Below are 18,936 nucleotides of genomic sequence, written 5' to 3' on the forward strand. Positions count from 1 at the left end.
TGCGATTGTGGAATTAAGCGAAGAACAGCATGCTCAAAATATTCACCCCTTTCTCTTCTATATTTTTTTTTTGTACCTTGACCACAACCCCTGGCTGAGCCTCAGCTGATGCAAATATTGCACATCCCGAATGGAGATTCTAGTCTCTCTAAAGCAGAGCAGATCACCACGCCAAAACATTATTTTTCATTAAATATATTTTTACAAAAATAATTATGACTTATTATTATTATTACACGTGTAACATGTATTTCAAGCTCATCGCTAAACGCTAAAAACTATATGATAGCTACAAAATCACTTTCTTCCTATATTACAGTACACACAACTCCCTGGGAGACTCTCTCCCCTTGTTTTAGTTGTTTTCATATATCAGGATATACCCACTTCCCTGATTTCCCTTCACTCCAGCGCAGCTGTATGTTACAAAACCTTCCTACGGAGAACGAGCGGTAATCGCCTGTTCTCACAACAATCTCAGCCTATATACTTCACACTTGCATTTGTTAAATACAACATGCTGCCAACGGAACATGTCAATCTATGGCTGCTCTGCATTCTGAAAAATGATGATTGTGAAATCCAAAGGACTTGTGATTCTGGCCTCAAAATCATGCAGTATAAATCTCATCAAAAAGGAATCAGATGTAGGCAAGCGAATTTCTGTCAAGATCAGGCTGCGGACGACCTCTGGTAGGCGTTGGCGGCCTTTGAATGTTAAGCTCCTATAGAAAGCCGGCAAAAGAAAAAAAAAAGTGAGAGAGAGAGTGCATTTTATCTATAAATTCCAAATATCCAATATTTCAGGTTTTGACTTAAAGCTATATAAACGAAATGTGAAAAGCATAGTTTAAATATTACCTGCATCCAATTTTCCTCTGTCATGCGTTCTGGAGATGTCTCAGGAGATTGAAGTGGGGGTGGCAAGGGATGAATCAACTTAGGAACAATAACCAACCCCCTGCCAACCACCAAAATTGCCCCAGCATTGTTGGCCGTTCCTAAGTGCATTTTATGAATTAGACAGCAAGGTCTAGCAACAGAAAAGAAATGCAAAGAGAAAGAACAATGGACTCTAAACTTATACCACAGTAGTTAGTGGCCGAGAAAAGGGTGATCAATTGACCCTGAGCAAAACGTTCAAATCCGTCCATCACGCATTCATGAGCTCTTATGATGAGCTGTAGTTTGTTCTTCTTACAGAAGTCTGTAACACGATCAGGCTGCAAGTCATCATAAGTGCGTTGGTCACACAAATATGTTAAAGATCATGATGAAGGGAAAGATTTTGAACAAAGTTAGTAGATAGAACCAACTCCACATATGGACATCCAGTATGTTACCCAAAGCTACGATGTTAACTAAATGAAATACTCCTAAGAGCCTAGGACCACAGTGCTTTTATTTGGGGAAAAAAAATGTTTGCTTCAGTGCGTATTTTGGCAAAAGTTATATGCCAAATTTTGTTCGTATCCTGAATGACAATCACTTCAAATAAATGCTGGGAACACCACCACATCCTGAAACTTCCAATTACAACCATAACAACAGGTTTGAGATAGCAGTTCAGGGTGTAACAGACATCAAAACCCAAATTCTTGAAAATTTTCAAGATCACCCGAAATGAGCTAAACTAAGCACTGATTACCGTACTAGGAGTAGCAACAAAAGAAGGAAGCTAGAAAGTCAGGCAATGTATGGCTATCTGTGAACAAATTTAAAAGGAAATTATTCATACATAAAGATCTAGAATATGCATACCCCAAAGGTCACAAGACCAGGCCCTCTTGCATTTGGTCTCAATCCTTCAACGCTATCATTCTCCGTTGGATCAGACCTGTACAGACACTGTAAGGAAGCATTCAAATGCAAACTAAATTCTAACAATAGACAATAACATACCATAGCAAATCCATTAGGATTATAGATCCAGCATCCATTGTTATGGGCCTTTCTATTTTCTCGATCTGTTCTACTGAATTTATTGACCTCCCTATACCACCATGCATGCAGATAATTTTCTTCTCAATCAATGCAGCCAGTGGAAGATAGTTAAAAAGTTGATTGAAACGGGTCCAGGCCCATATCCCATCATTCTCTCCCTGTAGAAAACCACCAATGAATGTCCCAAAAAAATCAAAAATTAAAAAGAGGCTGCATTTGGAAGCTGAGTTTCTGAAACAATCATTTTTTGTTTCACAAAAACATGGAAAAAACTCCAACAAGAAAAGAAAACTCTTTATCACACTTAATTACCATCCTCTCAATGCATTCAATGCGAAAACCAAAAAGCGCATTAATGTCAGCAGCCTCATGATTCCCACGAATCAAGTGAACATTCTCAGGATATTCAATCTGTAGGCCAGTAGCAGATAAGCAGCTCATCTTAGGAGGCAACAGCAGCTACAATTAAAAGGGATTACTTGATATTAAAACTTGCCTTCAGTGCCAAGAGCAACGTGATGGTCTCCAGGCTGTGCTGCCCTCGATCAACATAATCTCCCAGGAAAAGATAATCAATATAACTGAAAGAGAAGCAGTCAAAGCTTCATTAAAGATTGAAGTGAATTTATATATCCGTTAGGCTTCACAAAAAAGATTACTTTTGCTAAAAAGTATTATTTTTAGCTTACGTTATGTCTCCTGCAGTGGAAGGAAATCCATATTCATCAAAAAGCCGCATTAGATCACCAAACTGTCCGTGAAGATCACCGAACACTTTTACTGGGGCTTTCAGTTGGAGAACTGTTGGCTCATGCATGAAGATCTGCTCAGCAGCATAACAAAGCTCACCAACTTCATACGAATCCAGAAAGAACTTTCTGTTCACAGGAGCTTTCCAGTTCCGAGCCCGAAGCAGTGTTGATATGATCTGCAGCCAAACAGAGGACAACAAGCAAAAAAATAGCAGTAAGCCCAATAAGTCCACTTCTTTGTCAACAAACTTGTGTATGAAAATTTTGCAGCTCTCACCTTCTTATGCAAGCCCTGAGGAGACTTCTGCCTGGTGAACTTTTTCGTTGGATGTGACAAATCATTATGTGTTGTCACCATGCGCCTACTCTCATTTTCAAATTGATCCAATGACAACTGTCTTACCATCCCCCCCAGGCTTCCAACAGTCTCTTTTGCCACTACAACCTGAGAAAGAAAAAACAGCTTGATGTTGCAGCCGCAAAGAGAATGGAAAAGGACATAGTCAACTACAGGAAACTTACAGCTCTAGGGTGGAGGCGAACATCAGCTTCGCTGTCACTACCCTCTGAAGTATTATCTGCATCTTGTGGGTTGTCACCTGAGATAGATGTTTCTTCAGGGGTGGATGATGCTGCCTGCACAGCTTGCCAGACAGCATTTGCAACCTCTGCTTCAGCAGCAGAAGCTTCTGCCAATTTTTCCATTGAATTTCTGTCCATGCTATACAAAATGAAGAGCCTTAAAAATTATTGGAGTTTTCTTAGTTTACTTTCACAGTAAATGAAATGAGTGATAAGCCACAGAAGGAAACCTCAAACTGCCAGATGAAAGGGCCTCAGGCTCTCCATCCATAGCTGCTGCAGGAGTATGTGAAGGTGAAGTAGACTGGATTGACCTTGGGCTTGTCTTCTCAGGAGTATTAACAGGGGAATTCATGTCAGACTGTAATGGAGAATTTTCTGCAACCAGAAAATCATCTAACAGGACATCTGCACCAAGAAAAGTAAACAGGACAAACCTCATCAAACAATCTTAATAAGACAAGGAAAAAAGATGAACAAGAATAGCAAATAAAGTAACATCAACTTAACTAATGTCAACAGCCCAGTAGCTCAAAGAAGTTTTCAGGGATTAGATAGGAGGCACATAAAGCCAATGAAAAGGCCAACCACCCAAAGAAAGACAGCCATTGAAAGAAATAAGGGCTGATACTTTAGACCAGGATACAAGACACAACAAATGATCGTTTCTTTTCCAGTCAACTGCAGATTAAGGAGAACAGATCGCGATAAATGATAACAACTTATGATAGATTAAAAGCAAAAATAAAATCCAATAAGTGCAAGGTGTTACTAAAGAATACAACCGACATTCATCATTTTTCAGCCTTATTCTCATTCCAGAGAGCTCTCATCAGCTAGTGGAGGTCATATTTCATTACATACATCCAGTAATAAAAATATGTCTAGAATTTCTAACAAATTTTTTTGATATTAAAGGTAGTTGCAGATTCTACTCTCATCCTCAACTGGAAAATAAGAAAGGGAAACATATCTCCACATAAATGCATGGGAGTGACCCTTCAAAACGAAGAGAAATTCATGGAACTGCTCATTATCTTTACCTCCTTTTAGACCACCATGAGTATATACTCGAACACCAACAGATGCAGCTGCATGGCGACAGCGACGCATCAGCTCCAGTGAAGTATCATTCTCCGTGTGTCCCTTGCTACCCCGTGAAGAAGTCACTAGCCCGTTCCTATCCAGCCAAACTCCAGCAGCAGTGTCCAACACTATAAATATAACCAATGCTGAGAAAATTAGTTTACCTGAAAAGAGCTTATCATATTTACTATGCAAAAGAACAAAATAGAAAGTAAGGCTTCTTACAAACCTGCAACGGCAGCTTCACCTTCAACTGCTCGTCCACCTCTAAGAACCCCTCCCGTAACATGCAATCTAGCACCAACAAAAACCTGACAAGAAATGTTTTTAAGTATATTCAAAAGAGTAGAAAGGAAGTGAAGCAGCACTAGACTGCCGATGAAAATCAAGCAAGACCTAAAATGATTAGGAATCTCAACATGGAGTACCATTTTCAAACAAAAGGTGAAATCGCTTCGTAACATCCCTAAACATCTAAGCAATCCCCATCAGTTCACCTCCTTGTTTCCCATAGCCATAGGCAGGCCCAGAAAATTAACTTTGAAAGGGGCAAATTTCACATGCACATGAACTTTGGAATCGCATAAAAAGTTTTGAGGTTCTTGTGGGAGGCAAAAGTTTTGATTGACAAAGGAAATTTATAATACATCAATTTCTAACAAAACATCTCTCTCTTCTCTTTAAGTAATTTCTTGTCCTCCCGCTTCCCCTTTACCTTTGAGAGAGAGAGAAACAGAATAGAGATTGACACATACAGGCGCAGAGATTGATACAATCATTTGACCAAAATGTCTCCTGATGTGTTTATCTCCCTGTCACTTACCGCAGCATGTTGATACCTTGAAGAAGGTGACACTCCAGGTGCAAGAGTCCATTCCCATAAGCCATTTCTATGCATAAGCAATCCGTAAGCATCTCCCAGCGGCTGCAGAAGAAACGCATTCAAAATGGAGTCAAACAACAGTTGTCCACTAAACTAGAGCATCTATACAAGCTAAAGACAGGTGCTAAACCCCACTACACTAGTCATGGAAAAACAAGTCAGATTGAAAGGACGCTTGGTGCCTGCTAATGTCAAACAGAAAAAAGTAATACAAAGGTGACAAAATATTAAATGCAAAAAACAGGCCAGCAAGATTATTCTGCACCTCACTCTTACTTGATTAGAGAACACCCTCTTTCTATCTCCACCTTAAAATAACATCCGATTAACATAAAGCATGAAACTCTATTAAACAATATGTTTCCCTATATTATGACCTTACCGTGCCAGAAGAGTCTCTTCCACCACAAAGCAAAAACATGCCATCTGAGCGGGCACTAGCTGTCGCATACCTATTATCCAACCACAAACTTCATATACATAGATATATATGTACAAAACCAATGTATCTATGTATAATATCTAATGGACATGTACTCATACTCGAGGAAAAAAAAATTAAGCATAAGAAAGTTCCAAAATAACAACAGGATGAACGACGCTGTCAAACATAAGCAGCTGTCCAAATTCTTCTATATCATATATTGATGTAAAAGTATTCAGGATAACAAGCTTGCATAAAAAGAATTAATGAGAAAAAGAGGATGTAATGGCACACAAAGGAAAGGAAAACCTATTGGCACTGATCATTGATAAAGATATAAGAGAAACAAATGTAAACTGCATGTGTAACAATAACTTAAATATAACACTGGACAACCACTAGCATATATCATGATTTCCAGTTAAAAGACTAACTCGAATACTTACAACATAAATATGGTACATATTGTTATCATACAATAAGACTCAACAAGGAGATTATCAGTCTATTCTCATTTGCTTTTACCTTTTTAACTTGAAAAAAGTCACCTGTAATCTTCTAAAAGCTAAATCTTGTTTTTAAGTTTTAAAAGCATTTAAAACCTCAAGATTTCCATTTAAAAACCAGATTGATTCAAACTATAAAGTACTATAAGTGAAGGGGGGCTAGGAAGTCAACAAAATGCTTAACTTTTGAAGAAGCCAAGATTGACTTTTTTTAGCTAATAAGAACGAGTCCCACCGTCTATAAAAGAAAGAAAGAGAACTGATGCAGAAAGACACAAGGACGATTAATTATTTACAATACTGTGAAACAACATTTATGGACACCTCCATAAAATAGAAGGTTTCCACCTAAAATTAACTTTAGACAGTGCATAGTTGGACCAACAAGGAAGCCCCTCTTATGGATCAGAAATGGCACCGATATAATTGAGATTGAAAGTTGTAACCTTACATTCTAGCAGATGGTCTGTCCCCTTCTGGATTAAGTCTCTGCCATACATATGGCTTTTGAGCAGTATCCAATGCCCAAGCATCTGACAACACTCTTTTTCCTGCAGAGAATTAAACTTCTGATAAGATGATGCAATGGAAAACTTACAGAAAACACTGATAAAGCTGACTTGTCAAGTATAACCTGGAAAGTAGACAATTCAGGTGACACGTTCCCATTTTCTATAAATGCGTAAAGTGTAGAGAAATGTCTAGCAAGAGTTCAAGCACATCTTAGAAATGACACTTCTGTAAAGAATTGGGAAAACATGATAAAAAGGAATGACTCAAGGTAACTTGTATTGTTTGGCAATACCAAATTATGGGTCCAGCTTATGTGTGCCAATTTGGATTCATATGCTGCTTAATTTCAAAAGATTCATTTATGCCCACTAGCCAGGGGAGGGATCTTAAAGTCCTCCCCACTACCAAGTTCAGGGTTCAAATCCTATGCCTGCCAATTGAGGGTGGAAAAGGTGGGAGGAATTGGAAAAAAAAAAAAAGATTCCATTTAAGCATTATGTGACCAAAAAACAATTTCCAATCACTTATCACTGAATAGAATGTATTTGTGCACCACATTCCAACTTGCAATCTCTTATTCCCCTAGAACTATGTTGTGGTTCTTTATTGACAATTCAGTTGAAGATATCTTCCACTTAGCAAGCGAGGAAGATTAACCTAACAAAAGTCTGAAACTGGAAACCATTCTCACCATCATTGCCAGTAACAGTGACAAGGTATCTTTGAGCAACCAAGTCCATCACATGTCCATACCTTGGACCAGGACCTTGTCCTTGAACTACAACTCTACACTTGAAAACAAGTTTGCCAGGTCAAATTCAGCATTCAGAAAAGAACAAAAGAACATAAAGGAACAAGTAAAAAATGCCCAAGCAGTTTCCAGAAGCAGACCGGTGCCACTTGAATTTATCATTTGTCAGGTCAAGCACATAGAGATCATCCGTTGAATGCCCAGCAGGACCTATTCCACCCTAAGAAACCCAGCATCAAATTTATACCTAATTTTGAGAGGAAAAATAAAAAAAGAACCAGAAATTCAGTCAAAATTATGCATTCTGTCTCTAATCACCTGAAACACAACCATAGTACCGACTGCGGCAGCAGCGTGCGCGGCCCTGGGAGAAGGTGGCTCCCCGGCTGGCCGGAGTCTGAGCAGAAGTGAATATGGATAAGATAAACGCAAAGTCATTTCCAAGGGTGATCAACCATAAAAGAAAAGAAACAGAAAAATACAAGCTTCAGTTGAATTCAAGTGGGAAGAAGACATACCTGATCCATTTTCTAGTAAGAACATCATAGGAATGGATAGAATTCGTCACCCCAGCTAACCCTGAGATATCAGATTAGACACAAAAATTCAACCAAACAAGATAAGAGCTTTGGTCTTACGAATGCCGGGAAAAAGAAAAATATATGTAGTGGAAAGACTTACGGATGCCGGGAGCGCCACCATTACCGCCCTCGATAGCAGTGGCGCCACCGAAGAGGATAAGGCGAGGACCGTGAGTTTTGGTAGCAGCAACGGCAGTGAGAGTGTGGCCGCAGCGTGGGCCGGGCGCATCGTCGTCGGTGGCCCAAAAGGTCTCTAAAGAGCGATAGGTCGGAGCCGGATACAGCCACGGCTTCGAGCCCATCAATGAAAAAGGGAAAAAAAAAAAAAAGGAATCTAACCAACCTAACCTACCCTGCCCACTCCTCAATCAAGGAATTTTGAGTGTCAACTGAAGAAGCAGATCACAGAAAAGGACTTGGTGGGCAGGAACAAATAAATAAACAAAACTAAATATAACAACGTACAGTTAAAACTCTTTGAAGACGGATCCAGGCCCACCGGCGAAGCAGAAAGAGTGACGCCGGAATCTGGGATCGACCGAGGGATTGTGGTTCATTTGATTCGTCGTCCCCCCGGTAAAAGTGATTGTACTGAGAGCTTTGGCTTTTTTCAGACTTGAGAGGGAAAGAGGGACAGGGTGGGTTTTACTGCGCACTGCTAAGCAGAAATAGTAATTAAATTTCTCCTCGAAAAACAACGAGGCAGCTGGCACTTCGTTCATTTTTTATTTTTTTTTTTTTGGGATAATTGTAGAAACCTCCTTGAGATTTCTAACAATTGCACTCACCCTACCTAAGGTTTTGAAAATAGCACTGATGTCTCCCAACATGAATTTGGAGCCAATAACTAACATAACATGGGATGAATTTACTTTTATAACCTAAGAGTTTAAGGTTGTTGTAAACAAATATGAAACAAAAAAATTAGAACAATAAATAAGTTCATAACAACTAATTAAACAAGATTAACAATCAAACAAATTCATAACAACTAATTAAAGGTACAATAGCAATAGTCATCAAAGTAATTACTAGATTGATGATAAGTAGTGTCTTGACTGTGGCATTTAGTTGTTTTAACTTTGCCACTTTGTAAATTCCATGATTTTCCTTCGTGGATTGATGAAACCATTCTTTTTGCACCACTATTTCACTTTTAACTAGCAAACAAATAAAAAAATACACTATTATTGGTTTTTGAAAAGTTTTCATGTATACTAGTGAATGAAAAGTTTTTAAGTTGGTTATATACTTTATATGTTTTAAATCTCAAATTTTTGAACATATATTCATTACTTCTTCCCGTTGTTGTTGTTCCATTTATTTTCTTTATATTTATATCCTCATGAGTTTCACTAATTGTTTCTAGCTTTTAATATTTTTCATTCTTGCACTAATACAACCTCACAAAAAGCAAAAGGGTACAAATGGAACAACACTTCTCAAAAGACTTTTATTGACATGGACTGAATTTTCTATTAAAATGTTAAGTTTAGGGGAGGTTAGTACTATTTTCGAAACTTCAAGAGAGGTGAGTGCCACCATTAAAAATCTTAGGGGAGGTTTCTGCAATTATCCCATTTTTTTTGAGTGTATTGGCCATGGGGTATTTATGTCGAAGCAAAATATATTTATATATATATATATATATTATTTATTACTTCTTGGGAGAACTCTCAAACTGAGAAAGTCCTACGAAACTTTTTAAAAAATGTTGACCGAAAGGCAAAAGCCACCTTCCATAATAAAATGGATGATGACATAAAATGAAAGACAAAGAGGAGCCCATCTGCCAAACAAAACAATCAAATTGAGGACCGGGTGGAATGAGATCCCCTTATATTTATTTAAATAAATGAGTAAATTGTGAGTATAATTACTAAACCATCTAAAATTGTATGATTCACTGTATATATATATATATTTTTTTGTTAAAAAGGTCACTCAACTCCTTAAAAAAGACATTTCGGGATCATTCTTTATTGCATCAATTGAAAATGACCAACACTTTAAGACATCTTTTTTCCCAAAAACTTAAGGCCTTGCTTAGATTGAAGGTTTTCGTCGGAAAATATTATCGTTTTCCGTGATCACATTTCCCTATCACCTTTTTCCCTCACATATATCAAATCGCTACAGTAATTTTTCCATGAAAAATGACGGAAAATGCAATCCAAACACAACCTAAAATAATAGATGGAATGTTCTTCTTTTCTGTTGGTTTACTGGTTAAATTAACCAACCTTTTTGGACCCCGAAAAAAAGGTTTGATAACTAGGGAGACCGGACCATTTCAAATAATTGAGTGATTATTTTGGACATTTACTCTAATTGAATTGATTGAGTTTCTAGAATGGGGCAGGTTTTCGGCTTGAGATTCTAACAACTAGCATCATATTTATTTTCCAAGGGACCTGTTGATTTGGTCGGTTATTTATGCACACATACCGTTGTTTACCTCCGCAACTTGGCATCATTATTTCATCACATCTGACTGTTTTTGCATAGAAAATCCGAAGAGGCTCTGGATCGGAGGGGGTCCGGTCCTGTGGCCAATGAATGAAGACCTAACAATGGTTTCAAGCCATCTGCTTAATCAAACGCTTCTTCCCTCTTTGTTAATGAGAATTTGAGAAAAATAGAAATAAACGGAACAAGAACAGAACCAGGCAATATATGTGTACGGTGGACTTGTACACCCGCAACATCATCTAGAAACCAACATATTCCACTACTTTGAGTTCTAGGCATCTCTTTGGTCCCTGAAAGACCCTTGAATCATATTTTGACTCTTCCGCAGCACACCACAGGACTTGTAAGGAGCCAAAAGTTTCCCCCAACGCTAAGTCCATGTAATTAGCTCCTCGCCAATTTCCATGAAATTCCAAAACTTGAAAAATGCATTGAACGGTGACAGAAAATCCCAACCAGATTTTCAAGATTCAAATTACCATGCTAAGCAATCTCTAAGCCAGACCATTTCCTCCCTAATGTACAAACAGACACCAATATCTTTAACCTTCCAATGATTATACTGCAAAACAAAAGGCACTTATCAGGGGCAGGGATTTGGGAACCTTGAATGCACCTTGTTAACATCTGCAATAATGTCATCGCTCAGATTGACACTGCAGGCATTGAGAACCTCTTGGATTTGCCACACTGTTGTAGCTCCAAAAATGGCACTTGCAACAAGAGGGTGTCGAAGAACAAAGGCTGCACAGAGAAAACTTCACGATTACGAAGCTGAGGATATCTTTTGACGAATAAAGAAGCATTATCTTATGTAGAATACTATAGTATGAGCATGATAATTTTTTTTAGAACCACCAACAATTGAGCCAAACCATCAGCAGCAGCTACCTCACTTTGAATGAAGCCAAGTGCAGATAATCAGAAAATCTCCTACTCATTACACGAATAAACAACTCATAGGGGAAGTTTATAACTCGGAATTTTCTTCAGTGTCATTATGTTCAGAGACTCCAAGACACCAACTATTAGCATAACAACAACTCATCCAGCAACTAGCACTTTTAAAATGTATATCTTCTTTATATGAAATACCTCCAAAATAAGCTTGCAAACACAATATACAGTATCACTGCAAAAGGCCTGATGGTTGAATATAACTGGTTGTTGACTTTTTCTTTTTTATATATTCTCAAGGGAAAAGCATCTTTATTTGCACCTTTCGAAGGACTAAAGGTTCTGGACCACAAAAACAAAAGAAAATAATATAAAAAGCAAAATCAACTATTGGTGGTTTTCAATGTTAAGGATTCTTTTTGAGAGTTCAAAGAAAACAATTTCAGTCAAGTTCCATATATCAGTCAGTTGATCTGGTTAGAAAGGGTGAATAGAAATTAAAAGAGAGAGAGAGAGAGAGAGAGAGAGAGAGAGCATGTGGAATGCACTTAAAGAGACATGCCATACCAATTGCAAGAGACACCGGGTGGATGTTGTATTCTTCTGCAATTTCAAGATATGACTGCACAATAATGTAAAATCTTGATAAGTAGACAAGAAAATGTGCTTCTATGCACAATCACCCTATATGTTTAAAAGAGCAGTTGATAACATTATAACTTGTTTGGCCACAGAATCCTCCAGAATGTTCAATAAAAACAGTTGCAAGCATGATAAAACTGCCAATTAATATCAAGCAATGAATCAAGCTGCAGAAAGAAAATGAATTTAGCAATGCCAGGAAAATATCTAGGCATGAGTTATTTCCTATTTCCTTTACAATCAACCAAAGATCTAACAAAACCAGCTTGCTTGTCCTCCTATGAAAATAATTGGCTTACTTCAGTGGCTGCCTTTATACTGGTCTTTGACAGGTTGTATCTCGACTCTCCTTCAGCATATCTTCCTGACAAAAGGAAGAGTCAACTGTTTCAATAAAATAAATAAATAAATAAAACCAACTTGACCAAGATTTGATAGAAGAAACCAGTGTGACCTCTGAAAAGATTAAAACGAGCATCTGGCGGACCCTTGTCAAGTGAGAAATACTTGCCGGAGAGAATGCCCATGGCTAAAGGACTGTATGCTAACAGACAAACCCTAAATATAAAATTGTTGGGGGGGGGGGGGGGGGGGGTGGTCAGTGAAGGAAAATGCCAGCATCAGAATAATTTATTAGACGATCATATGCATGTATAAGCATGAAGGAAAGTTCTTCCACCGGAATATAGAATAAGAAGGCCAACAGAAAACTAGATAAGAGTAGTTCCCTCTGTTCTATTTCTGGTTGGTGCAGTGCATATCTGATGAAAACTTCAAAGAAGATGTTTTCACAAAAACCATCACATTTAAGCCAAGAAACTTAACTCCTTTCATATATTTGAAGTATAAACTCTTTTACAGGTTATGTTCTCATTCCACTTAAAAATTCATAAAAACTCTATAACTGCCATGTACCCAAAACCTCAAGAAGATGCACAAAGCCAGTAATTCTGAATAAAACAGACAAAAATTAAGACCATGGAAAAGTCAAGTACAGCATGAATAAGTGCAGTTCATGGAAACAAGATGGTCAAAAGGTATAAGTATGACGAATGATAACTTGCCAGAAGATACACTAACTGAAAGAGGTAAACTGAAGCAAATAAATGCGGCTTGAAAGACAAGAGGCTTCAGGTTCGGAATTTAGACAAAAAAGAAACAACCATTGATGTGTGGCTAAACCAAGAATGAAGAGTGACATACATATTTATCACAACACAAATGTAATGAACTCGTAGCAGAAGGCAGTTAAACATGTTGACAGTACAGTATATAACCCAATTAACTGAATATTGAAATACATACTTCAAAGGATATTAGCGAGCAATCACTTTCTCAATAATTTTTGGAGCTTCCTAGTGGATGGAAGCAGTATTCCCAGTATAAGTGAGGCTTAACTCAGTTGTGCAGATCATACACACATTCAGCACTAAGGGGTACCTCTCATGGTGACAGCATTCAGCCATCCCAAAATCAAAGTTCCGGCAAAGCAAGTTGTACGCATTCTGAAAATAGGGAAGTGAATCATATATTAGCTTCACATACATAGGGTCAACTAAAGTACAGAGATGAACGCACATGCAAGAATAGACAGCAAAACAAACTCAAATGACTCAATTATCTAAAGAAGCCATCTTGAAAACAAAGCCCCGCCGAAGCAAGTTGCACAAGTTCTGAAAGTAGGGAGGTGAATCATACCACAAGCATAGGGTGCACTAAAATACAGAGACAAGCAAACACATGCAAGCATAGACAACAAAACAAACTCATATTACTCAATTGTCAAAAAGAAGCTACCCATACAACACCTGCAAAGATACTATCCTTGGATAGTGAGGTTCCTTTTGGGCAATTTCCAGAAACTTCATGACTCCATACGGAGTCTCATTGCTTAGTCCGATGTATCTGATCTACAATAACAGTCAACATTCTGTAACAGGAATATATCACCCTAAAGCAATAAGTTGAATACAAGCTGAACTTTTAGGTCATCTTTACTAACCTTACCAGCATCAACAGCTCTGCCTAAAGCATCAAGTTGTTCATCAAAACTTATATGTGAAATATAACGGCCAGGATCATAGTCAGTTTCTCCAAACATTGGAACATAACTGCAAGAAATCCCAGTGGACATCATCCACGAAAACAAACTTTTTTTTTTTTTTGTTTTGTAACATAATTTTCTGCAGGGGACAATACGTGGGATTACTTCAGTTAGATTTGCAAAGGACAGTTACACATTTTTAGTACGTCAGCTTATTATTCTGGAAACATAATTTGTTCTAATGGTTACCCATTTGCCACATAGTATCTATACAGAAAAGGTCAGGTGAATGTACAAACCGATCAGGCCAGTGGATTTGATACAAGTCTATGTAATCAGTTTGAACACGCAACAAACTGCAAGAATTTTTGCAGTCCTGTCAGAGAGTATTTCAACAAAATCATCTTGAAAACAAAAACATACAAGCCCTGCAGTTAAGAACTGCTTCCTCAAACACACACTGACACTATAGACATACAATCTCTGAATGCCAGTGTAATGATGCAAGTGTAGAACTAGACCCAGCAGACGACAACATTAGCACCACTTAGGCACTCAAGATATAGGTTTACCCCATGAGAGCAGAGGGCTGCAAACAAATAACTCAACCTATTCTCTAGGGCTTCTGTTATATTCCTGGCATCCAAACTTTCCGGTCCATTTCGAATCCAAGTCATCTGTCCAGATGGCCCACTGACCTGTATCCAAGCAATTTACAATCACTCAAGAAAATCAACCAATGTAAAAAATGTGCTAGTTGGTATACAGTTTTAAAAGATGTATTTGTGTATGGCTTTCGTAATTGCGTCCAATTGAATATAATTTATCAAATAATCCCAATGCATAGGGGAGCAAAAGCAGCACTGTGAGTCACTGCATGCATGTGTAGAAACACATATACCAGGAAATACACATATGCGAAGAAATAGGGCCAAGATACACACAAGCAAAACACATACAGGACATTTAAATTTCTATTAGCATAATTAAGAAAGTCACCATATATACGAGTAGAAGCACATATACCCGGAATTAAGTATGTGAAAAAATTAACAGAGCCAAGATCTTGTATCGTTTGGATTGCAACTAGTATGGGGAAAAGAATATGGCAACAAACTCAACCAAGTCATTAGTGGCTTATACCGTGAAAGCAAGGTTAAAATAACCAACTCAAAATCAAACGTGGTGCTTAGCAGTGTACTTTCTTGAGGAATTATAACAAGTTTTCCAATCAGCACAGCTTTTGGAGGACAGTAGAGTCAGCCATTCACTTGAAGCCACATGCATTAATTTTACATCTAGAAACTAGAAGGAATCCCTCACAAGCATCAACAAGGTAAGCGAAAGACGGAAATGTTCGTCAGATAAACAAAACTGTAGAATCAATCCGCCCTATTATTCTTATTAGATAATGAGAGCGCGTCAGTGTAAAAAAAAAAAAAAGGAAAAGGCCCAGAACAGCAACAGCAAAAATAGAAAGAAGAGAAGGAAGGATGACCTTGGTAGCAAAAACAACACGGTCACGAGGAATTTTTCTATCTCTAATCCAACGGCCAAAATACTCCTCACTCCTCCCTTGAGTATGGGGTCGCTGTGGCACTGGGTACCTAGTTTTATGAGGTTCAAGGAGCAACGTAAGTAAACGAACTTTGGTGGGAAAGACGAGGATGGTACTTGTTTGAATGTAGATTCATTCACTAGCTATGATTTTTTTTTTTTAAATTATGTACATTTCGGCGGAATCGAAGAAGTTTATTCCAGCATCGAAAGCTTTGTCCAGCAATTGAAAGGACTGAAGCAACGTGTTTTGCTCACCAAACGTCATCGTCCCTGCGAAAAGAAAGCACCAGATAGAGAAACAGCATTATGCAATTTGGCATTGACAAAGAAGACATGGAAACTCAACTGAAGAAGAAGTAAATGCAAGTTGGCAGGCAAACCTAAACAAAGTCTAGAAACCGTCATATCAGGAGCGAGATTGAACATCGGAACAGCCATTTGTAAGACCAAAATCTACCGTAGCTTGGATGAGAGTGGGTGGGGCTGACTTGGGGGAAAAGATGGAAAATGCCTTACGATTTCGCCCGAATTCGTAACTCTCAATGATAAAGAGAGACAGACCATAATTAAAGTTGGGGACGGGAATGTCACGCCCATATAAAATAAATTGTGGAGATGCAGGGGATCGAACCCTGTACCTCTCGCATGCAAAGCGAGCGCTCTACCATTTGAGCTACATCCCCAGCGCGTTTCTCTTCGTTAATTTTACATTGAGGAGGCAAACTCCAGAGTCCATCGAGCATTCGCATAAAAGGCCCGCCCCACTGTCATTGCTAAACTACAATCAAGCACCCAATAATAGCTCATCCTCGACCAAAAACCACAAGAATTGCAGTGCTTAAGTGCTTGGACACATTTTTTAGGCTCTCGTTCCTTGGAAAATAAAATAGATTAAATTATACAAATATTATCGTTATCGAAAAAAAGTGCTTGGACAGATCGCAGCTAAAGATTGAAAGACAAGCAAGGGCAATGTAAGCTGACACCCCCACCCAAAAAAAAAAAAAAATCTTCAATGAAAGAAAAGGCATTCCGCTGAAATTGAAATGATGGGCAATCAACGTCGATCCCACACCAAGTGAAATGATAAAAGATTGAACGAGCATCTGATAGCAGTAAAAGATATGCCAACACTAGGATTGACAAATTCCGTTACGTGTCTTGAAGTCTGCCCCAGAAAAAGAGGCCAAGAGACTAGTTCACAACAATGAAACAGTGAGCGCCATAGTGATAACAAGCCATCAACAATCAGCAGAAAAGAATAACGGCGCCACTACCTCCATTCAAGCAATGGCACTCTATCTATCAGCCCCAAAATGCAACAGCATAAATGACGGCTGCTGACCTAAGATTAACTCGGATGAAAGTTAGACAGCTTCTGCACGTCAGAGCCAATGTAACAATCACACAATAATATCTAAAAATTAAAGCTTCTAAAGTAAACCACAGACAAAGAAATTGAAATTTCAATTCCAGAGTCAAACTTAGACATCAAAACTAAACCCTGTACCCAAATGGACAAGGTTATATATGCAAGACCCCAAAGTTAAAAAGTACCGAAAGTTCAACAACACGAAACCCCACATAATGACCAAGCCAAATTGGATGACAAGGTCTCATCCAGGGATTAAACCACTAACCACAACTAAACCAATAAAGAAAGTCAGACGCCAAAATCTGCGTAGAGCAAATAGAAATCCACAACACGAACAACAAATGAGTCTCACGGGCAAGAATGAACTTAATATACATACCAAGAAAATCATAATCACCCCAGAGACACAAGACGTCAAGACGGTAAAACAATTTGCCAAGTCACCACCAACAAACTGGGTAATCAATCAATGACAACAATAATCATCATTAAACAACCATCGAACATTGCCACTGCAAACATTTCTGCATCGGAGCATCTCATTAGGAAACCTCCAACCCTCTTATCAGTTTCATGCCACTCAGATAATCGACCAGACAGTGAATTCTAAAGAGAGCAGCAGATTTCCAATAAAGTAATAGAACTTGTAAAATACCATCTTCACTACTTATGTATTGAGTCAAAATTCCCAAAATTAGGGTTTTACAAAGTGACCGGACACCATAAATGCCAGAGGCTACAAACTGAAGAACAGTTCAGCGAGGAGCCTCAATGTATAATAGGTGAATAGAAATTTCTAAAATTCTTGAGACGCAGATCCAATGTCGCCTTTTCCTTTGCCAACCTTTTTGGGTAAAAGATTTTGATGAATGTTAGGCAGGACGCCACCGTTTGCAATGGTAACAGCACCCAAAAGCTTGCTTAACTCCTCGTCATTCCGCACAGCGAGTTGTATGTGCCTTGGGACGATCCTATTCTTCTTGTTATCTCTCGCGGCATTCCCGGCAAGTTCGAGAACCTACACAGAAACAGAATCAGGATAAACAATTAAGATTAAATTGCAGAACCCTAATTTTCCCGATCGAGAAAATCCCCCCCCCCCAAAAAAAAAGAACAAGAGAATTCAAACCAAATCTAGATGTTTTATATGGTTCCCACAACAGGGGAACGAAAACAAAGGGAGAATGAAATCGGTAAAATGTACCTCAGCGGCAAGGTATTCAAGAACCGCGGAGAGGTAGACGGGGGCACCAGCGCCAACGCGTTCAGCATATTTACCGGCTTTGAGGAAACGGGCGATTCGACCGACGGGGAACTGTAGACCAGCTTTCTGAGATCGGGAGACGGATTTAGATGATTTGGGCTTGCCTCTGCCGCCCTTGGTGGAGCCTCCGGTGGAACTCATTGCTGTTTATTCTCCTTTGTCTTTCAAGCGGATTCGGAATGGGAGAAGCGGTGAGTCAGAGGGATGAAACAGTCGGAATGGGAATTGCGCCTGGGAGAATAAAATCTACTGGAGTACTTATATAGGAGTGGAGTGCTTAGGAGACTGTGAGAAGGGTGTAATTTGATTGGTTGAGTGGGAAGGACGCGGATTGCCAACGTGGAAACAAAATTAGTGGGAACAAATTCACCATTTTGGGTTTGAATTGTATTTTCAACCTTTCCCGCGTTAAAAAGAAGCTACATTTTTTCTTTTTATTTTTATCTCTCACCTAGATTAAATAATATTGACCAAAAAGCAACATTACGGAGTTAAATTAATATACTTTGTACATGTTAGGGGACAAAACTATTAAAAGCCCTTTAATAGTGTACTTTTTTGACGTAATTGACTTTTAACTTACAAATTACTTGCTGTTAGCATCAATGAAAAGTCTAGGTGGTCAAGTAACACATAAACAGCCACCACCCATAACTTAAA

At 38.5% G+C, this 18,936-nt stretch overlaps 3 protein-coding genes and 1 non-coding gene across 10 annotated transcripts; all 4 read right to left on the reverse strand.

The window, feature by feature from the left end:
• Positions 1–163: 163 nt before the first annotated feature.
• LOC113734186 (serine/threonine-protein phosphatase BSL1-like) lies at positions 164–8,640 on the reverse strand. 5 transcript variants are annotated; one of them, XR_003459233.2, is made up of 21 exons: positions 8,123–8,640; positions 7,960–8,020; positions 7,760–7,838; positions 7,582–7,661; positions 7,382–7,476; positions 6,629–6,728; positions 5,630–5,699; positions 5,188–5,289; positions 4,594–4,675; positions 4,322–4,492; positions 3,509–3,686; positions 3,219–3,417; positions 2,974–3,141; positions 2,634–2,872; positions 2,441–2,525; positions 2,257–2,355; positions 1,903–2,102; positions 1,762–1,837; positions 1,088–1,207; positions 862–1,001; positions 164–725 (listed from the first exon to the last, which is right to left on the reverse strand). XR_003459233.2 is itself a non-coding variant. In XM_027260577.2 (21 exons), the coding sequence occupies exons 1-21, from the start codon at positions 8,322–8,324 to the stop codon at positions 642–644; spliced, it is 2,646 nt and encodes an 881-aa protein (XP_027116378.2). In that variant the 5' UTR covers positions 8,325–8,640; the 3' UTR covers positions 164–641. The 5 variants fall into 5 exon arrangements, 4 of the variants coding, with proteins under 4 accessions (XP_027116378.2, XP_027116386.2, XP_071923824.1 ...); XM_027260577.2 differs by having other exon boundaries at positions 1,088–1,223; XM_027260585.2 differs by having other exon boundaries at positions 1,088–1,223; positions 7,582–7,651; positions 8,123–8,337.
• Positions 8,641–10,680: 2,040 nt separating this feature from the next.
• Positions 10,681–16,202, reverse strand: LOC113734160 (uncharacterized). 3 transcript variants are annotated; one of them, XM_072067736.1, is made up of 13 exons: positions 16,018–16,202; positions 15,808–15,907; positions 15,576–15,684; positions 14,687–14,775; positions 14,377–14,433; positions 14,036–14,216; positions 13,842–13,943; positions 13,474–13,538; positions 12,488–12,591; positions 12,333–12,397; positions 11,959–12,013; positions 11,111–11,238; positions 10,681–11,009 (listed from the first exon to the last, which is right to left on the reverse strand). In XM_072067736.1, exons 1-13 carry the CDS (start codon positions 16,073–16,075, stop codon positions 10,989–10,991), a joined length of 1,134 nt encoding a protein of 377 aa, XP_071923837.1. In that variant the 5' UTR covers positions 16,076–16,202; the 3' UTR covers positions 10,681–10,988. The 3 variants fall into 3 exon arrangements, with proteins under 3 accessions (XP_071923837.1, XP_027116332.1, XP_071923833.1); XM_027260531.2 differs by having other exon boundaries at positions 10,681–11,238; positions 14,036–14,144; positions 16,018–16,201; XM_072067732.1 differs by having other exon boundaries at positions 10,681–11,238; positions 16,018–16,201.
• A 45-nt stretch (positions 16,203–16,247) lies between these two features.
• Positions 16,248–16,320, reverse strand: TRNAA-UGC (transfer RNA alanine (anticodon UGC)). The gene has a single exon. It is a non-coding gene; the product is annotated as a tRNA-Ala (tRNA).
• A 1,332-nt stretch (positions 16,321–17,652) lies between these two features.
• On the reverse strand, positions 17,653–18,522 carry LOC113734152 (histone H2AX). The gene is made up of 2 exons (XM_027260519.2): positions 18,217–18,522; positions 17,653–18,030 (listed from the first exon to the last, which is right to left on the reverse strand). The coding sequence occupies exons 1-2, from the start codon at positions 18,415–18,417 to the stop codon at positions 17,809–17,811; spliced, it is 423 nt and encodes a 140-aa protein (XP_027116320.1). The 5' UTR covers positions 18,418–18,522; the 3' UTR covers positions 17,653–17,808.
• Positions 18,523–18,936: the final 414 nt, after the last annotated feature.

This window comes from Coffea arabica, chromosome 1e (assembly GCF_036785885.1).
Source record: "Coffea arabica cultivar ET-39 chromosome 1e, Coffea Arabica ET-39 HiFi, whole genome shotgun sequence".
Lineage (NCBI taxonomy): Eukaryota > Viridiplantae > Streptophyta > Magnoliopsida > Gentianales > Rubiaceae > Coffea > Coffea arabica.